This window comes from Poecilia mexicana, unplaced genomic scaffold (genome assembly GCF_051168715.1).
Source record: "Poecilia mexicana isolate PSO_F unplaced genomic scaffold, ASM5116871v1 scaffold_6, whole genome shotgun sequence".
In the NCBI taxonomy this organism is placed as follows: Eukaryota; Metazoa; Chordata; class Actinopteri; order Cyprinodontiformes; family Poeciliidae; genus Poecilia; species Poecilia mexicana.
The window spans coordinates 29,087,563-29,109,161 of record NW_028263375.1 but is presented as its reverse complement, the minus strand read 5'-3'; the positions used below and the strand labels follow the sequence as shown (position 1 = coordinate 29,109,161).

Sequence of the window (21,599 nt, the reverse complement as noted above, 5' to 3'; positions counted from 1 at the left end):
GATGCTAATGGCTAGATGTTTCTTTATGATGCTGACGCCCCCGAGTCATGCTACACAATGGTCCAACGATTCTTTCTCTATGATAAAAAGCAGGGGGAAAAAATAGAAAACTAATGGCTGATAAATTGTACCTCTGATAATGATGGATCTGTTTCTTCATTCTCCATGTTCAGGGTGGAATTAGAAATAGAAAACTCTCTCGCTCGCTCAAAAATATGATCTGCATTGATCGATTATCCTTGTTTCATTAAAACAGATATTGGGTATTTATGGATGTTTGCTAGAAATAATGTGACAAAAGTACAGTTTTTAGGTTTGAAGCATGTTGATCATCATCAGGGTTTCCCTCAGTGCATTATAAGCCTGGCGAGCCATCATGCTTCAGCTGCCCCCTCCACCAGGCCTGGCGTTTATTTGAAAGGGGCAGTAAAATAAACTTTTATGAGCTTTACATCATGCTATATTGTTATTTCCTCATCAAAACATACCTGAAGTGTTGCTTTGATTCTTTCGTGTATGTTTGAGAAATCCTTTAATTTCCATGGCAACTGTTCAGCTGTGCAAAACGCCTGGGTGGATCTAGCTCCGCCTTCAAGATGCAGCTCCTCCTTTGAGTTGGAGTTTCGTAGCTTCTGCCTCACAGAGCAGCTCTACCCCTCCAATTCCCCACACTCAGGTCCTTAAGACTAGCCAGCAGCAATTAGCAAACACCTGGTAGAACTGCACATCTGCTGAGCTCATTAAGGAGCTACTTCTCAGTGAAATGCTGGTAAAAACGTTCTTAAAGGGTTAATAGAGGAGCCATGTTGTGATGATTTCCTGAAGGCGGAGTTTTAGAACCAGCAGAAGTTTTCAAAGAGACAGAGGCCCAATTTCAAGACATTAAATTGTGTAGTCTAACATCTAGCTATGTTTATAGTTGACGCAAGCTGCGTCGTCCCTGCCATTGCCCTTTGGCCTCTCAAGCTAATTCCAAATTATGATGCCTGCTTGTGCGCCTCTGAATTGGAGGCGAAAGACGACTTCCTGTAGTAAAACAGATGAGACTTTAAATATCGGCACGGGGACGGCTGGCTGAGTGTGTCTGATTAGTTTGAAAAGTGAAAACAAATGGTTCTGTCACGCTCAACTCCATCACAGATTTGAATATAATTAGGCAACAAAACGTTCCTCTCTCGGATAAATTCAGCATCACTTACAGTTTCTAGTCCGAAATCTTGTCATAACCTGGACTGTCTTATTATGCCTTCTAATTGGGAAACACTTTTTGTGTAGAGTTTTAATTGTGTTTTCCTCTTAGTATCAGCTTCTGCCTACAAATGCAAAACTGCTGCGTGCCACAGTGTGGGAGGACATTGTCCGCTGTCAGGAGGATTTCATGCAAACTTTAAAAAAGGTCAAGACCTAAAAAGTGTAAACGAGTTCCATGTTTTCTAATTTAAAAGTTGAGTTTTTTGTGTAATTGTTTTAAATGTCAGGGTTGAGTTGGCGGTTGGTAAAGCTCGTCCACCTGACAAAAACAGAACCGGGATTGGTTGGAGGAATCAGAAAGTTCCTTACATCATTGCCTGAGTCTGCTTGACTTGGTTCACCTTTACAGCGGTGCTAACGCACAGAGCCACTCAACCGCTGCATATTGTCTAATTAAAGCACACAGACACAATTAAAGTCACACAATAAAATAAAAAGTCTTTGGTCACAGAGCGGTTCGGGTGCGGCAGCTTTGATTGAAGTGGTTTGCACAACAGGATTCTGATTGCAGAGTCTGAGGAGGCGAAATTGAATTAGTTTAATTTACCTACTTCCTTTTCTTTCTAACTAATCTGACCTTTAAGCATTAGGCTCAGCAGTGGGCTGAACTGGTGTACACAGGTTCAGACATGTGGCGTTTCTATTCAGCAGGAAATGGACCTGGAACATTTACATCAGAAAGATTAAATTAAAAATATAAACTGGCAAAGCAATGTCCCTACAGGCTTTTACAGTAGAATTCAATTCAATACATTTATTTGCTGTTTTAAAGCTGCAGTATGTAACTTTTAGAAAAATATGTTCTTTACATATTTGTTAAAGCAGTTACTATGTCAGGACAGCTATTATTGCTGTCTGAAGAAATGAGAGGCTCCCAAACAAGAGGAGGGTCTTGGCGCTGTCAATCACTCACATGTAGACGAGTGTGATGGACAATGTGATGGACAATGCTAAGACCCGCCTCCTGGCTGTGATTGGTGGTGCATTTCAGCAGCCAGCACTGGGTGAAAGGCAGAGGGGCTCAATGTTTTCACAGATTACAACATAATGATAGTTTTAACAAATATAAAAAATATTTTCTGTAAAAGTTCCATACTGCACCTTTAAGAGTTAATAGCATACACTTTAAGACATACAGCCTAAACTAATTTATATTGTCTGTCACTAGATGGGCTTTTAGTTACATGAAACAGAACAAACATAATAAGAATTTTAAAATACAAACTAAATATTAAAATGCAAAACTAGTCAGAAAAATAAAAACTTACAACAAAAACAGAAATCTGGAAATAATTAATATCTTTAAAGCCAGCCAGATGGCAATTTCAGGTAGGGATGTATGATATATCGGCATCAACATTGGTATCAGTCAATGTTAGTCGATTTTAAAAAATATGGGACAAGTAAAGCTGGATATTAACCATCAATGTTTATTTCCATCTGATTGTGCTGTCTGTGTTTCAGGACAAACAGGGCAGAAGGTTGGCCAAGTGGTGATTGTTCGGTAATATATCGGTAAATACTGGTTATCGGCCATAGAAACAGTAATAGTATCGCATATCGATATCGGCCCAAAGTTTCATATCGGTGCACTACTTTCAGGCAACAGTCTGTGGTCACCTTATGTTATTAGCCAATGTAAAAAACTGGTTTGGAAAGCAATGGTACTGTAACCCACACTACCTTAAATTATTTTTTTAGTTTTTTTACATTTCATCAAATGTATAATCGTCCTAAAACTAGACATTTCTGCCAAGTTCTAATTAATATCAATTGGTCAAAATATAACTTTACTGCAGAGCAACACTGGAAACAGTTCAACAGTAGATCAGTTCAAGGGATAATAAACGTTTGAAGTGATAACTTCAGAAATATCAGCGCATTAATCCAAATGACCAAACTATAGGCCAATTCTTTGAAGTGATATCAAAAGCGAGAAATGAAGCCATAAACTGTAAATCCCAAAGTGAAGGGTTCACAGAAATACAGAGTACAGTGTATATTATTAAAGATGACGCAGACATAAACAGTTCCAGTGCTTTAGTGAAAACTTTAGGGGAATTTGACCTTGGTGGAAAGTCTTTGGTGCGAGAAAAAAAAGGGTCATGAAAAAGGGAGACCATATTCAAAGATCAGAAGTGTCATCTAAGTGTGATGGCATGGAGATTATTTCATCTAAGGCAAATGGCACATGCATTATAATTCCACGCTGCAAAATTGACCTTGAGTAAGAAAGGTGGAGGGCATTTCTGCTCATCCAGAAAAAAAGAAAAAACATCTGAGGAATGCTATGAACAGACAGGGCAGAAATTAGATTTAATTACACAGAAAGAGCCATTTCTATAAAAGTTTGACATTTTACTAAAAGACGGTACCTGAAAGTTATTGAAGTTATTTAAAATGCTGTGGATGTGAGCCACACTCAACACTCCCACAGCCACGGGTCGACAACAGAAAGAGCAGATAATATGTGAGAAATCCACAGCCACGGGAGATTGAAGGATTTCTCAACCATGCATGAAAGAATCAAAGCAACTCTAAGAGGTAAGTTTCTGATGAAAACAGGCTGGACAAACAGAAACACTTCAGCTGAGAACAAAATGCTCCAAATGTTGTGAAGATCTTCAGATTGAGTTGTTAAAAAAAAAAAAGTTGGCCGTTAACTAACTAGCCGTTAGCTTCCAACACTCCGAGGAATTGTGCTTTTAACAAATGTAATATGACACTTTTACCAATAACTTCACAGAATGTGTTCGATATTTAAACAATTTATTATACTCAAATCTAACGCTACCAAGTTTTCAAGAGCTAACTTAGCTTAGTTAAGTTAAGCTATCTCAGCTAAATTGAAAGCTAACTTTTAACTTATGTTAATTTAGCTTATTTAAGTTAATTTAGTAAACTTAAAAGCTAATTTTTAATTTTGCTGACTTTTAAGTTATAGCTAGGTAAACTTACGTCTAAGTTAAACTAAGTTATCTTAGCTGAGTTAACTCAGCTTAACTTAAATTCTAAGTTAAGGGGAGTTAGCATAGCTTAACTTAAATGGCATTTACTTTAATTAAGCACAGGAGTTAGACAGCGTAGTCTAATATCCAGAAGTAATAATGTATTTGTAGATGGGTGGATATACTAAGTAAATGTCCAGCCAACCTACACTTCTACATTGTAGTCTTTGCTTTCAGCACTCACCCAATAGGTTGTCCTTGACACTCACTAGCATCTTTTCATTGCTTTTTCAAACCATAAGCAGCCACTATAAAATCATCATCAACTATCAGATTAAAATGGGTCTAATAGTACGCAGATGCATGAAAAGCCTAATTATTGTCACATTTCTCATAGATGTATTGATGTATAGAATAATGAGTGCAGGAAATTATAAATTATATCCTTTAATGGTGTTGGTGGGGATTACCTTCTTTAATAAAGCAGGTAGGGGCAAACTTTAGACACCCTGCCTGTCACACTTACATTGCTGAACAGCTAAAACTGTCTTTGCTGTATTGTTTTCTGTGGTGGCAAAGTAACAAGATAATTAGTATTTGTAGTAAACAGTGGGTGGGAATGTAATCTTCCATTTCTCTGCACAGTGACTGAAATTACTTTGTCAGTGCTTTAAATGCTACAACACAGCTAGAAATTGAAATTGAAACATTTACTACCACATATGGAGCACATTCACTTTTCAAAGGACAAGATTAAAACCTGCTCTGGATTGTGATAAACTTATGGTTTTATAACTAATGTCTTAAATTATTTCCTTATGTAGCTAACTACTCAGGGTTAATACTTTTACACTAAAGTCTGAAGGTTTTTAGAAATGTGAGATGGAAAGTGGTGAAATAAATTAGCTTAGCTTAACTTAGAGGACTAAGAAATGCTTTCCAAATGTTGAAGACAAAAAGATCCCACTGCCTGGTTAAGGTACACCAACTTAACCTGCTACATTTATAACCTGCTCACATCAACAGGAAACATGAAACATTTAAGTCCAGCTACAACAATTTTTTTGCTACCTCTTCAACTGTTTCCTAGCAACAGCAAGTTGATGGTAAGACTCCTGAAAGTTGTTGCTTCAAGGCTGTTGTTCAGCTTGAACATTTGCAGCACAAAATTTCTATCTGTGAATCTTAAGTTTGGGTTTCCTCATCTATGACCAGATGTTGCACACCAACAGTAGGAACCGTGTGGTTCCTACTTTCGCATTCTTGTTTGTGTAGATTTATTATATGAAAACAATATATTCTGTTTTTTTACTATTACTGAATTGCAAACTTCGCAGTATAATAAATCAGCATTAATAAATAATTAAGTGTCACAACCTTACCCAAAAAATAGTTTAGTTTCTGTTTCTGATATTGGGTCTCTTCACGACTGAACACACAAATGCACTGGTTCTGTTTTATGGTCTGGCAAAGGTAAATTATTTGTATACCTTACAGTTTCTTGGCTCTGGACATGAATGAAGACACCGGGTCAGCGTTGGCCACGATTCAAAATATCAAGCAAATAAAGTCAGAGCAAGAGGAAAGTTTAAGACAAAGATATTGTAGCACATTCACAGCACACACCATTTCTTGTAAGCCTCATCAAGCTAGCACATTAGATACGTCACAGCCAAACATTAGCGATTCAGTAAAATCATATCCAATCATTTAAAACTTCAACAGGAAGCAATTGTTTCTCAACAGCCGAGGCAAAGCTTAGAACAAGAGGCTAGTTTTTTTTACCAAATGTAGGTTGTTGTTGACAAAAATCCTTCTTGTTGGGCTAGCTTACTAGCTAACACATGTTTATAGGCTACAAGCTTTTAAGAAACCTCTCACACTTTTAAATTATTATCATTTTAGTATTCTTTAAGGAGAAAACACACTGGCTGACAAGATATGAACGACCTGGCGGCCAAATTAAAATACCATCACAGGCTAACTGCTAACGATGCTAAAACTGGTATCTGCTTCCTATGCAAGTTAACTACTCACACTTTACCTTATAAAATATGTTGTTTTTTTTTTAAATACTGTTTGTGATTTATGAAATTTTCAATATTTGTACAAATAACAGAAAAGTGAATTTGTGAAAAATGCAGCATAAATCAGAACTTAATTTGTTCTTGTGAGTCCAATACCACGTTCCATTTCGTTACACTAACAGTCAAGTTTGGTTAACATTTTTGAAGTGTTACTGCATACACTGTTATGCCTTGAATAATTTGATTTAAATGAGAAATGTTGGTTTTGAAACATTTTTTTTTTACCTGAAATCCCTACAAAGTCAATGTTTTCAGTTTCACCTGTAGATGACACTTTTCAAAGTATTTTGCATGCACAGATTTCTAGCTATATTAAGTAAATAACCTTTCTAAAATGAAACAGGTCTTGTGTACATGTGAAATAATTAATCTATTTAAATGAATCACTAACTCAGATGGTTTTCCTGCGGTGGGTGAGCCGTGTCGCTGCCTCTCGCTTTATTTTAGTTCTGTCCTACAGCTGAAAGCTTCCACTCCAATCCTGCTCAATAACCCTCAAAGCACAGTTTCACCAGATGAAAGTAGCCTGAGAGCTCACACCAGCATGGACACAAATGCAAAGACTTACATTTCCTTTGTTTGTATTGCAGCCAAAAAAAAAAAAAAGGTTGGAACTGAAACCTCTTTTAGTTGAGAGTCAGATTTGAAATAGATCCAAGCTGGAAAACACAGTAACCAGAAAACAGAGCCAGAAGGCTGTCTGTAGTTTACCTGTTATTAGAGCTTAAAGGAAAGTGGAAACTGGTATCAACCACTAAGAGTCTGATTGCTGTATCTTAAATTTTTTGTTATTTTTCTTCCTTTATGTGTTTTTTGTCCTCATTGTTCTGAAAAAGGTGGAAACATTTCCATCATTTAATTTGATTGTATTAGAGAGGGGAGCATTTCTGCAAACTAAACATGTTTGGATAAAAGTTATATTCTTCCACTTTCTGCTTTAATTATTTTTAAACTTATAAGTGTTTTCTTATTTTAACTTGTAAATAAGAAAAACTTGACTTATAATTGTTACTGTTGATTGAAAGTATCACTAAAAAACATTGTATTACTTCAAATTTTATATCTAAATGGTTTATAAAATTTAAACTTGATATCAAATTTGAGACTTAAAAACTACTTATTTTAAATAAGCCTGTGTAATGCTTTTAATCTGATCTATAAAAAATGCATACAAAAATTAAGCATTGTTTTACACATGAGAATTGTCCCATCTGTTTAAGAACAGCAAATATTTATCAAGATGTGTCCAATAAAGCATAAAACTTAAAACCTTTGGGTTTTGTCTTATTTTAGAATTTGTCATATTCAATTAAATAGTTTAAAGATTCCTTGTGGTTTTGTTCTATTTCCACTTCATATGTATTTCTATTCTGCTTTGAGTTGAAGTCTTTATTTACCGTTTATAGATCTCTGTAGCGTGAGAGTGTTTTTACTCCTAGCTTGTATTTGTGCTGGTGTTTACTGCTGTCAGTCTCTGTTTCCAGCAGAAATGCCTCTTGTGGTTTAGTATTTTCACTCCTTCTAAACTTTAGTTTTTGTAAGTTCTTGAATGTTCTTTTTTTTAAATGATCCTTTTTTATTTTTACCCATTTTTCCACCTGCTTCCTGCCTGCATTTGGGTCTAGATCTTAAAAATGTCATAAGAAAAACAGTTTTTATTTATCTTTTAGTCTTTTCTTTAAAAGTGCCAGAATTAATAGTAAAGCTTTAATATATAACATGTTATCTTCTAAAAGTACCATTACAGCTGGCAATAACATTCTGTGCTTCGTCTTTAAAGATTGGATTAAAGTAGAACCTATGAAAGCTAGCTGTGCTGATTTTTAGGTGAAATCTCATTAAAAATAAGAGTTAAACAAAATTCTGAAAACAAAAACTACAGGATTCAGATGAACGAAAAATGCAAATTCAAACAAAAAGCCACAGAGGCATAAAGGGGAGAAAAGGGAAACAGAAGCTACAGCGATCAAGCAGGATGGAGAAAGATGGAGAGAGGAAATGAAAAGTGACGGAATGGTGGAGAAAAAAAGAGGAAATGAAGAAGAGACTGTGTCTGTTTAATGACACTTTATTACATTTTGATGCGCCCCTTAATCAGATCTGCTGCTGCATAGGCCTGATTAATTGATCTTCCCTGAATTAGTGACTGAATTTGGCTCTGATGTGTTTACATAACGCTCAGCCATGACAGATGGTTCACCTGCATGCATCTAATCAAACATTACAACATGACAAGCTAACAGTGGTGCTATTACGCAGCTCCTTCTTTAACTCATTTCATTTCTAACCACAGGACTGTTATTTAAAGCTGCAGTATGTAACTTTTACAAAAAAAATTTTTTTTTGCATATTTGTTGAAACTGTCACCATGATGCATATTTTGCTGTGATAGCGCTGATCATTTTCATCCAGGTCCATGCCGGGTCCACGGCCATTCTGTCCTACATTAGCAGTTCTCCAAATGAAAGAAAGCAAATATGTGTTCATAACTGTAAAAAAACAACAACAAAAAAACAGGAAAATCTGGCTTAATTTTATCCAGTTATCCACTTACAAAAATCATAAAAAGATAATGGTAGCCAAGATCTGTATGAGCCTGCAGAGGTCTAATGGGCTGAAACCAGCTAATTCAATCACAGAAGCATCGATATCTGCAAAACCTGAGAGCGAAGAGCTCTTACAGGAGAGCAGGTGAGACGAGGCAGCCTCATTAAATATTCATGACACGCCCAGAAACAGCAATTAAAACCGTTAATTACAAAGGAAAAGGAAGTTATTCTGAACTCTGCAGCAGATGAGATTATAATTTAGAGCTGAGCATAAAGGAAATCAATGTCCTATTTCCTATTTTAGCTATTTACTGGTAGGCAGCATTTTAACCTGGATCCAGCTGAAATAATCCAGTGATGTATTAGTAGGATTTCTTTCTCTGGGTCATGAATACATGAACCCACAGCTCAGCACAAAGAGACTGGTTTATAATTTCACAAGTTAGTCCTTCTAAGAAATCTGTGTCACAGACTGGGAAAAAAAAAATCTTACTTTAATGACAACATAGATAATCTTACTTTAATATTGATCATAGATCATTTTAATCTTTAATTTTTAATTCATAGTTCCCTGTGATTTCTGGTTTTTCTCCCAGCTTTCACCTCAATAGTGACTAAATGTGTGATGTGACTCTGCAGCTCTTTAAAATTCCATTGATGATTTTAATGTGTGATATTAAATTTTAACATGATCTCAACCACGTCTCATAATCACGTGTAGTTCAACATTAATTTTTCTCTATTGGTATATCTTTTACTTTTGCATGTTCCCACCCTAAATTCTCTTGTCTTATATTGTAAATCAGAAAAATATAAATGTCTTCTGCACCTGCAGAAACTCAGGTTTAGTTTCACTTTATGCAGATGATGTAATGCTTTTTATTTAAAACCCCAACATTTATTTACTGTTTGCTGCCATTATCCAGTTTGGTTGCTTCTTGTGTAATGAAGCAAACTTGCATAAATAGGAATATTTTCTTTTAAATGAAGAAGTGCATAAACCTTCCCGGTCTGATCTCCCCTTATAAAACTGTCGGAGCACAGTGGACCTGCACCTGTTGGCCATTCAGAACTGATAAATTCGCCTAATTGCATATTTCTCTTCTGAACGTAACTCCAAATAAGTTGTAGTAATCCATTCAGAGATTTATTCGTAGAGCAAATTTAAAATATTCAAAAGAAAATAAAACTTGACCTTATTGTTTTTTTTTTTTTTTTGTGGCTAACATTCATCCTTTTTTTTTATAATTCTTGAACAGCTGCTGCAGCTGCAGAAAACACCATAAACTGTCAGCTCTGTTATCCATTCCACTTATTTCTACTGTCTCTTCTCTAATCTGGACAGACAAAGTGTAAAAAAAACAAAACACACAACTTCAGTTTTCCCTCGGGTAACATCACTTTTAAACGTTGGCCAATTTGTCCTCCTCAATCTTTTCTTTGTGTCTTATCCTCTGGTGGTCAACAAGCTCTTCGGTTTGACCTTCTAAGAAAAGAGAAACTCTTCTCGATCGATATCTGCCAGTAATGATTGCTGGGGCCAATAGAAACGGCCAACTGAGCTGACAGACTAAATCAAGGGGAGAAAATTCTGGTCCCCGACGGCCAGACGCTGGCACGTTTTAGACGAGTCTCTGCTCCTACACACCCGAATCACATTTAAAGAGGCAGTATAATGTGATTTCCAGGAACACAGTGCCATTTTATAGAACGATCACGTCACCATATCACTTTCGCATGCCATACATGTCAAATATGACTTTGTAATTTAATGGACTGAAATTGGGCCTCTCTCCCTTCAGGAAGTCCTCACAGCACCGCTCCTCTGTTAGCCTTTAAACAATGTTTTCACCAGCGTTTCACCAAGAAGCAGCTGATATGATGAGCTTAAAGATCCGACCATCTGAGTAATGTTAGTATGAAGCACCGCTACTCTTGGTTGAATAAGATGTCTGGATATTCTACCCGCTGTGAGAAGCTTCACTGAATGAACAAAACTAGTTTTAGCCAAAATTACACCAGACACATTTACAGTTTGTTAAGGTGAAACCTCTTGTTTCTGTACAAGCTTTGTTATTCTATTGTAATTTTCTATCTGCTGAGCCTTTTGGAGGGAACCTGAGACCCATAAACACAAAACAAGTCTGACAAAAAACACCTGCTACTCCAAGAGCGTAGCAAAAAAAATCCAGCTTTACTTCACCGTGTTGCTTTTACGTTGACTCTGCAACACTGGTGAGACATTGTTACTTTGTACTCAGATGTAATAAGAACAGGTCTGCTGCATCTTCAACATAAGCTTAGCAAGTTTCCACATGCCATACCTTACATGTACTATTAAAACACCATTTTAAATATCTCTAGATTCTCAGCAGAACAATGCACAGTCACGACACGTTATATCTGGGGATCCAGTTGTGAAAGGAAGGGTGAGTACATGACGAAAACCCAAAATGGGCACAGAGACAACATGCTAATTCCATGCAGATTGGAATTAGCACACCAGGGTTCAAATCCCTCGCGTGGGATTTGAACCCTGGATCTTCTTGCTGCAAGGCATCAGTGCCAACCACCTCAACACCGTGCAGCATAAAGCGCAGCAAGACTTGAAGAACTGTTCATACTATTAAAAATTTATTCTGCCAAAAGAAGAAAACATTGATTTTCCCTCTTTGAGAAAGAAGTGTCTACCTTATTTATTTATTTATAAAAAAAAAACTTTCTAAATAAAAAGTAGTCTTATTATAGCTATTCCCAAACCCCATTAGCTGCAGAGATAAGGGGAAGGTGAGCTCAGTTTTTGGTTTGAACATTGAGAGAGAAAAAAGAACTTTCATATTTTGGTAAGTTCTCCAAAAGGGGAAAAACAGATCGAACTAAAAGTACGCTCAGCTGTATTTCTCCGCTCCTGGTCTAAACTAGAGGGGAGCGATGTTTTCCTCGTTCCTGCTGAGGCATCAGCAGACGATAAGAATACTCATAACATCACTGCATGTCCTTGAGAAAAAAACATTAACATTTTCTTTTTCACACAAGAAACCGAGGAATGAAATAAAAGCAGCTTAACTTCAAACAGCACAGAACTTTCTCACACAGCAGATACATGTGGGGAAAGCAAATCCAGCTAACTTCAGGTCGCCTCTTAAACAGGAACTTGGTTTTGAGTTCAACCAGAGAGTCTGCAAGTTGAACTGTGGAAAAACTGAGGGGAGCTAGCCAAAAAATATGAATTACAGATATGATTTATGGGATTTCCTCGTTCATATCTCATAATTTAGTATAGCTTTTTGTTATAAGTTAAAGAAGAGTTGATGTTCAAGCCAATATATATGGGAGCAGGTGTAGAAAGCAAACACACACTAAAGGTAACAAGTTGTTTCTACACGTTTATATCTATGGTCTAAGATACGGACAAGGTATTTATCATATCATTTATCTTGTATCATTTATCATGAACATTTCTTATAATGATAAGAATCCTGATTTATCGTTGTAGCTATAAATTTCAAATAATGTTTAAAAAGAAATAAAATTGTTGGAAAAGTTACTTTTACTATTTTACTATCAATAAAGTTACAAAGTTAAACAGCTACTTAAAAAAGACGCAACTGATCATTTTAAATAATAATTTTTATCATTGTAAATAGTAGAACAATAACGCTCTAAGGAGAGTTTCTGTACGTTCCAACAACACAAATTTAAGACTTTTCAAGACATTTTTAAGACCATCATGAATAGAATTTAAGACTTACATCTTCAAAGAAACGTATGAACTTTGTCCAGCCAACTGGCAATAAATTTCCACTAATGCAAAAAAGCTAGCTGGCTAGTTAGCACTAGCCTAAGTACCCAATTAAAAATGTCTTGTGAGAAAAAAAAAAAATAGAATATATGATTAAGTGGTCGTGCGAAGAATAAACTTAAGACCTGTGATTGACATATTAAGGGCCAACTTAGTTTAAATAAGTAAATAAATTTAGGACATTTTCAGGCCTTATTTTTTGATACAAAAATTTAAGACTTTTTAAGTCCGTATCATGCTCCCCTGGTTCAAGGTGCAGAAAAGTAACACATCTCTTCACTTACTGTTCCTGCAGGAGGAAGTCCACGTTCTCTGAGGAAATCTGTCCGGTTACAGGATGACAGAACGACGTGCTCCTTTGGTTATGACTGAAGAGACACAAGAGAGAAAGAGATGAAATTAGCAAACCCCTGAGGCACAGTAAACACTGAAGGCATCCTGCTATATTTGTACCCTCAACAATTAGAACCCCTTATCAATCTCTCCACCCTGACAGGCCTTGGACTATGACTTTTCCCAGCCCGGTGTTGAATGTGAGGCGGTCGACTCCCGACCCCCTCTCTGCCCCCCTCCCAGCCACCCGTCCCGCCTGCCCTGCGAGGCGCAAAGTGTTGGGCTCAGCACAAACGGCGGAGCGTTCAGGCGTGGGCCTCCATCGGTCATTCAAAAGCCTCAACCAACTGGACTGAGTAAACAACACCAAGTGGTGCAGACTGTGTGTGTGTGGGTGTGTGTGTGTGTGAACATCTGAGTGTGTATCCACTTGAATTATTGAATAGAAGTAAAAAAAAAAAAAAAGAAACCGTCAGCTCATTAGCTTGTCTGTTTCAATTATAGCTCCATGTGTTTTGGCTCTTAAATCGCTCTAGCAGCAGAAGAGCTGTTTGGTTGTCTCCAACAGAGCCACAGACCTAATAATGGGAGGCAGCGGGTCCACTCAGCGAAAACAAACTGGTGAAAGGTTTAGAACCACTCCAAGGCTCGGTTAGCAGTCAATAGAAAGCACTGCTCGTGCTGCAGAGAGTTGTGTTTGATGTAGCGGAAGAACGAAGCCTACGGCGGAGCGCGGGTTTTTCCCAGGAGAGCCGAAACGCATCCCATAACAGGGACACACAGTGACACCGTTAGCTCCCAGGCTAAAAGCAACCTGTCACACACAGGAAGAACACACAACCTGTTAGACTGTCTGCTCGGCTCATACTGCCGGCAGCAGCAGGTGTTTGAGGTTTAACCAAAAGTATAAAAACCTCTTAAATGTGATTGCATTTAGCCATTTATGTTAGTTTTCATCTGTAGTGCCTCAAGGTACTATCAAAATTAATACAATATATTACAGTGCAATATGGGCAGCTTAAGATTCAACTTAACAGAGAATAATAATGTTAATGTAAAAGGAGCATATCAAGTTACAAAATTAGAAAGAATAAAAAGCCATGAAGCACAAAAGTTTACAATAAAAACAGTACATAAAAAAATAAGAATCACATGACTACAGTTCTCTGATCAACCCTTAAACTTTCCACAGTACAAAGAAGGTAATAAAAGCGTGTCTGATTTGAGCCGATATCATATTGGGTCAAAATTGGTATCAGCCAATACTCGAAGCTGCGATATTGGTATCGTATCGGAAATGAAAAAGTTTTATCTGGACGACCCTAATCTCTGGCTCCAGCCAAGTAATAAAATATGGAGAAAATGTGAAGAGGAATTTTCAAGACTTGCCACAGAATCATAATTAAAACTTAGATCAGAACTTGAATTGGACCATTCTAATACATGAATGTGCTCTGAAGAATAATTTCAATCTCATCTGATCAACATTGCAGTCAACAATACCATGACTTGTGGAGAACCTGCAAATCAAACATCTGTCAACAATGGCTTCTTCTTGCCACTCATCCAGATTTTTCTGCATTTCTCACAGTTCCCCCACCAACAGACTCTCCCATGTTGTCTGGAATGAAATAAAATACACGTCTAAGTTTTGGTTCCATCAATTAGATGGGACCAAAGAAACAATAACGCTTCTTTGGTCAGCTACAGAAGGCACCAATCCCTTAGGGACTTGCTGCTCATCCTCACCATCTGATGCTTTGTATAAAGAATTTTCATTTGAGTTCCTGGGTGAGTTAAAACCTGTAAAACCTGACGGATCAAATGTCCCTGGTTGTTCTCAGCATTAGGCCATTTATCCAGCAGCATAAATCTTAACTGTGTGTTTGAACTCAATCATTAGTGACATAATTTCACCATCTAGACGTCTGGCCCTGTTCCCATTTACACATGTATGTTTAAAAACCAGTCGTAAAAAGTATTGACAGAACAGCATGAAGAGCAGCAAAGCGTTACAGCAAAGCAGCTTTCAATCAACACTGGAGGAGTCATGACTCACGACGACTTTGCTACAGGAGGAGTGTAATAAGACGAAACAACCACAGTATGCGTACGCTGCCACGGTTCACAGGGGAATATGTTCTGTCTTGTACCATAACAGGAATCACAGCCACAAACGTCAGATGGCGAGTTATTAATTACCTGAACAGGAGAGGGGATTAAAATCAATCAGCTTTGGCATGAAAGGAATAACAAATTAAGCCGACGGGCCTCAGAGTGGTGAGTTCTGACTGATTCGCTCCCCAGGCAGAGCTGCAACGATTCCCACAGCCGCAGAGTTGGTGTACATTCAGATAAATGCATTGTGGTGCAGTTGGTAGTGCTGCTGCCTTGCAGCAAAAGGATTACAGGTTTGAATCCCGGCGTGGGTTGTTTCTGAGTTGAGTGTCCTACCCGTGCATGCTTGGGTTCTCCCTTCCCACAGTCCAAAACCATGACCGTTTGGTGAATCAAATAAGTCTAAGGGAGATTTCACACCAGCTCTGCTTAGTCCACTTTAATCCAGCTCCATTCAATTTACCTATAAAAGTCCGGTTCGCTTGGGGAGATGTGAATGCGCAATCAAATTTTGTTTCGCCCAAAAACCTAGGTCTCGGTTCAGTTGACGTGAACACTGGCTGAGTTTTCATTGACGATGGAATTGCACAAATTCCATCATCAAATTACAAAAATTAATTTGCTTAATGGAAACAAGGCAATTTCGGAAAAAACTCCCATTTTCTGCTAAATCATTTTGCGGTAGGATGAGGTGGTTTGTCGCAAAACTGAAACGGAAACACTTGCATCACACGAGTCACAAGATCATCAGCCGGATGTTACTAATACTGACGGAGCGACATGAGTTATCACATGAACAAACTTATTCACGTGATTTTAATTGGGTTTCTTATTTAATGAAAACAACTGAATTGTGAAATTGTGTCTTTTCGACTTTACCAGAATATCAATCAGTCTTGCATATATTTGTAATGGAAACTCAGTTACTGGTGCGGTTCTAGTGCATATGAGAACACCGAGTGGACTGGAGACGCTGCAAAAGCAGGACATGGACTGTAACGCTGGGCATTCTGGGTAAATACAACCAAAACAAACATGAGAGTTTGGCGGTAGTGAGACAAACAGCTCCAGGTATTTTGCCAAAGTTTAAAGAGAAATCCAACAACCACTAAAATCTGACGCCACTGCATTTATGTTTGCATTTTATGAAGAAGAAAGTTGCCTGTCAGTGTCTTCTTCAAAGGTTTTTATGTTGCTGCCTTCAGTGGTTCTTGGTGCAGCGCCACCACAGGCGAGGAGAGGAACACAGTTCAGTGTGAAAGAGAACTGCAGCAGCTGAAATGTAAGAAACGGCTCAGCTTTGGTTCTCAATCAAATCAAGGAGTGAATACCTTTTCACAGACCTGTACAAAGATGCACTCACCTTAAGTTGTGACTTTTTTACCTAACCCTAAATGACCTGTACCAGTAACAATAAATACCATTCAATTCATTCCATTGTACATCGTAAATATCAGTTAGATTTAGTGGTGATGATAGATGTGATACACTTTCATTTACACCCCAGTGTCAGAACTAATAGATGGATTCAGAATTCACAGAGATCTTTTGAAATTAAAAGCTATGTGTCAAAGCCATTAACTCCACTCGCCAGTCCGTAAACAGATAAAGAGGAATCCATCATCGCTGATATCAAGCTCACTCCAAATCCCCCCCGTTAACACAGCAGTAAATCTAGATATCGATCTCGCACATTCGCACACAGGCCTGTTTGTTTGTGAGCCTGAGTGCGGTAACTGTTCCCTTAGGAAGCTGATGAAGCTCATGTCAGATTGCTCACCATGAATGGGAACAGCGCGTAAGGTATCCTAAGAGGCTGTGATTTCATTCTGCAGTGAGGTTTGAAATAGTCCAAGACATTATAGACGTGACAGCATCATTTTCAGGGGAACAGAGGCGATGACGACCTCTGGTGTAATGAAAACAGGCCGAAACCAATGCTGGAAGCATCACACGGGGTGGGGGAGGGAGGCTTTCAGCCGCACAATTTATCACTGGAAATGAAAGAGATGTTCACAATGTACCTTCCATCCCCGTGTCCTTTAGCTGGTTGTGGCATAAAAACATCTGTGATTAAATCTTGCCCCATTTCTTCTGTCAGTTGCTGAATTTGACGTGAAAGAGCTTCGAGACAGGAAGGGAACTGTGAAAACCCGGAGGTGTGAAGGTGGGACTGGTTGCTTTCAGTCGGGTACACAGAGCGCCAGCAAACTCCATCGCTAACTCCACCTTACAGCTGATTTTGATGGGCATGTTAGTGCAAAGACACTTCATTTTTAGTCTACTCTGCATCCCTAGGAGCAAACATGGAGGAGTAGAATTCAATCTTTATGCTCCAATATATGGAAAAAAAAAACCTCCAGAAAACTGCACAACTGCTGAAACACTGACTTTGTCTAAATCAAGGCTGAAACTCCACCTGTCTAGAGTCGCCTTTGATTCATGATAACTGGGACGTTGATCAATATATTTGATGTGCATTTGCTTTATGACAAAATTTAATGTTAACCGCATGTCTGGAACAAACATCCAGAAAACTGCAAAACAGCTGAAACACTGAGTTCCTTTAAATTAAGGTTAAATATTAATCTGTTTAGAGTTGCTTTCAACCCATAATCACTGCTACATTGACCAGCATATTTGATGTATACTGATAATTTTTGTGAAGGCATTTGATAAAATGTAATGTCTGTTACTGGTTTCTCAACTGGTGACTGTTTGGTGTTTTCATTTTTGCGTCTAAAGTACTTTAAACTGCTATTTGATTAAATTCTGTACAAGTCTATGCAAATAAACTTGACTTTAAAAAAAACTAAAAATCTACGAAAGTTTCAGGATACTGAACTATTTCCTCCAAATGGATAATAAATAAAAACCTGAACTGAATTCAGATGGTCACAATTCCACACATACAGACGACAGTGTAATGAGAAGTCATGTTTACAGAGCAATTCGTTTTGGATGCGAAGCCTCCAATCTCGCAACATTGGTAGAATTTCAGCAGGTCTGTTTATCCTGCTCTCAGCTGCAGCCGACAGCTGCTCTCAGGTTGACACAATGACAATGTGCATCAATGTCTGCATTTAAAATGGTTACTTTTAATTTCACAGCACCCTGAAGCACTATGAACACTTAATTTATGAGCCAACGTTATGAATTGATTGTTGTAATATGGTTACAAACACATTTTTAACACATTATAAGAGGTAATAAATAAGCTTTTAATGCTAATATTGATTAGAAATTCAAAAGGATATGTTTAATATGTTTTTCTTTTCCCACAAGCATTATGAAAGTAGCTTCACTAGGTGGAATCTACTTATATGCTGAAACTGGGGAGGAGCAAATTGACATACTGTAAGCTGTTACTAAAACTATACGACATAATGAGCCCTCCTGATGAACGGCCTTAATTATTTATATGAGCAGCAGAGGCCACACTACTGACTGAAATGAGGCTGCTCTTGAGTAAAATGGGATCCCGTCTTTCTTTAGCATTTGGAGCAGCTAGCAGTCTGTGGGGATATTCCTAAATCGTAAATATATCCCACTTTGACTCAAAGTTTTCCAACAGGATACAATTATTTTTTTAATCTAGCATGTACCATGATAGATTAGATTAAAGAAATGTGAAAACTACAACTAACTGTTGAGGAAGTGTTCAGACGTCCACTGAACAATTCCTCTCAAAGGTACATTTTTATGACCGCGGACGTGAGCCGATAGCGTTGAAAGTCACATGAATGCTCAATGTGTCTGCTGTTTCCTGACAGTTGTGTGGTGGCAGCCCTGATGGAGAAGAAATGCCCAAGTTCCTCATCAGCTTCCTATTGTCCTTTTGGATTGTTGCAAATGAAGGAATTTGTAAAGAGAAAAGTAGGAAATCGGTACACTTGACTACAAAATCTCAGCCGTCTGCGGACAGTGGACGGTCCACAGAATACAAACAGTACACCTGAGCATGTGGGAGCAAATGCGTACATGCTCAAGAGGAAACTGCGGATAAAAGAGGAAAGGTCATGTTAGTAGTTTGGCAGTATTTTGGGTTTTTAAAACAAAAAGCTTAATAATCATCGATATCAACTGATATGTAATACTTATATTGTGATACGCATCGCTCTGCCATAGGACACTCTGACTTAGAGATCAAGCCCAGATCCAAAGAAACACCTTCATGTTCCTGCAGGTGTAGTTGGTTCATAAATCAACCTGATGTTAAACAGTTTTGCATGTAAAGATTTTCCTGCTCTCTGCTTCAATGTAACTTAAAGCAAAGTCTCGGTTTCTAACCATCCAATTCATTATTTTGTACAGCGAGGGATGTAAACACAAGAGTCTGGATGTCTACCCTTGAAGATCAACATAAAAACTAGAGTTATAAAAAAACAGTCAGACTTCAGACATGGTGACTCATCCTTGTGTTGTCGTATCATCCTTTCACAATGAGACTCACCCACGGTTGTGATGTGAGTTTCATAAGACCATATCAAAAAAGGAGATATAAAATCGATGAGCCATGGCATTTAAATTTGAACCAATCACAGGCAACCAAACAGGCTGTTTAGACAAAATGACTCATTAGGCTGTGATGAGGAGAAAAGGCACTTATCCACAGTTTCATTCATGCAGCTTTAAAACTGTTCGTCTCCTATTTTTATTGCACTTTATTTATCAGATAAGCTCCCCTGTGGAGGTGGCAGACTCAGTAAAAGTCAAGCTTAGCGTCAGGGAATCCCACTGAGCCTTCTTCTCACTACGCGGTCTTGACCACTGTCAACTCAAGCAATGACCCGTTGACCCCGCAGACGTCCAGATGACATTTATGAGAGACGGGCTGTGCAGGTTTGGAGTTTTAAGAACACCCTGCATATGGTAAAACCTACGCAGCTTAAAGGGGCAGCATTATGTGTTTTCCAGCCACATATTGACATTATTGATGACAAACAACTATGTGACCTTAAGTTATTGTAAAAATGATAACATATATGATTTAAAATAAATTTGACTTTGAACACCTTGGAGCACTGTCTCTTTAAGAAGCTCCTGGTCTTTCTCAAACTCCGCCTTCAGGAAGTCATCACAACATTGCTCTTCTATTAACCCCTTAACAACGTTTTTACGTTAAAAAGTAAATTTTACATAATACTGTCTGTCCATTTATGTCTTTTTTTTTTCTCATGCAAATACACTCACCTTACAAACATGACATTTATATAATTCAAAAATGTGTCTCCTACATCAAAAGTGGTATTAAAAAGAAAAACTGTATTTTACTTTTGAAATAATTCAGGATGTTTTCTAGGGTCATGAAAATACAGACCAAAATTATAATTAGATCTCAGGACAAAATTATTACAATCCATTCAATTCTGCCACATATTTGGCAGCTGAAATGTACCAATTAGCCTCAGCGAAATGACCGTCTGCCTATCAATACATGGGTCTCTCTACTGCAGCCAAAACACCTGTGAACCGTCAAGCTATAGACTCCAATCGATCCCTGAAGGTGTGCTGAGGTATGTGTCACTAATTAACCAGACTTGTTTCTCATAGACTGGTTAGAAATCTGGTGCAGGTCAACGCCTCAAATGTGCTTTTGGGCTCCTCCAACCACTGCTGACCTTTGTGGCAGGGCACATTGTCCTGCTGAAAGAAGCCACAGCTATCAGGGATTACAGTTTCTGTTTTCATGAAAGGGAGCACACGGTCTGCAACAATGGTGAGGTAGGAGGGACGTGTTCAAACTAACATCCGCATGGATGGAAGGACCCAAACACTGCCCAAAAAGATCCCACTGCCCCACCAGTTTACCTTCTTCTTGTGTGTTTGTTACCGGAAAAATAACATAACCATACCCGTTTAATCTCTTTGCTCCACAGTCCAACAATTGAACTTTGAGGATTTACTTGCTGCCTATTATCTCAGTCACTGAGAAGACAATAAGGTTTACAGTTTTTAAATTGCTACTTTAAAACTTTGAGCAGATCCCCAACAACTTCAAGTAAACACATCTAAAATGCCACGCCTCAACATTCATCATCGACAGCTGGATCACCGTTAACAGCAGGCTACATCTCCATCTCCAAAAGCTGTCGGCTTTTTTTTCCCCTCCCATGTTCAGTAAAATTTATCCTCATATGCACTGGATTTCACACCCTGCTTTTGTTTTAACAGATGTGTGGCTGACGGAGCGTTTCCGACATGACGTGGAGATGTGAGTGGGCGTCCGCTCGGTCAAAGGTCATGTCTATTTAAAGGGTTCTTAGTTTTGAAGTGTGGAGCGGCAGAGCTCGGTGGAGCGCCGTCCGTGCAGAGTGGGAAAACACAGCAAGGTCATTCCTGCCGGAGCACGCCGCGGATGGTTAACACAGTGCATGAAGAGGCAAAAAATGCTGCTTGCATTTGCAGGATGTTGAGGTGAGAGCGCACATTTGAACTCGAAGCTAATTTTGTTTGTACTGCGTGCAAAAGGTTACATGCACTCAAACACGAACGGCCAAAAATTGAGAGT

The 21,599-nt window shown here is 38.2% G+C and overlaps 1 protein-coding gene across 4 annotated transcripts in view; it reads right to left on the bottom strand.

The window, feature by feature from the left end:
* LOC106922992 (pleckstrin homology domain-containing family A member 7-like) overlaps positions 1–21,599 on the bottom strand; it is a 140,449-nt gene that overhangs the window by 56,005 nt on the left and 62,845 nt on the right. For all 4 annotated transcript variants that reach the window (XM_088006550.1, XM_088006551.1, XM_088006552.1 and 1 more), the window contains one exon: positions 12,922–13,005. In XM_088006550.1, the coding sequence (XP_087862676.1) occupies positions 12,922–13,005 (84 nt within the window). The remainder of the gene's footprint in view (positions 1–12,921; positions 13,006–21,599) is intronic.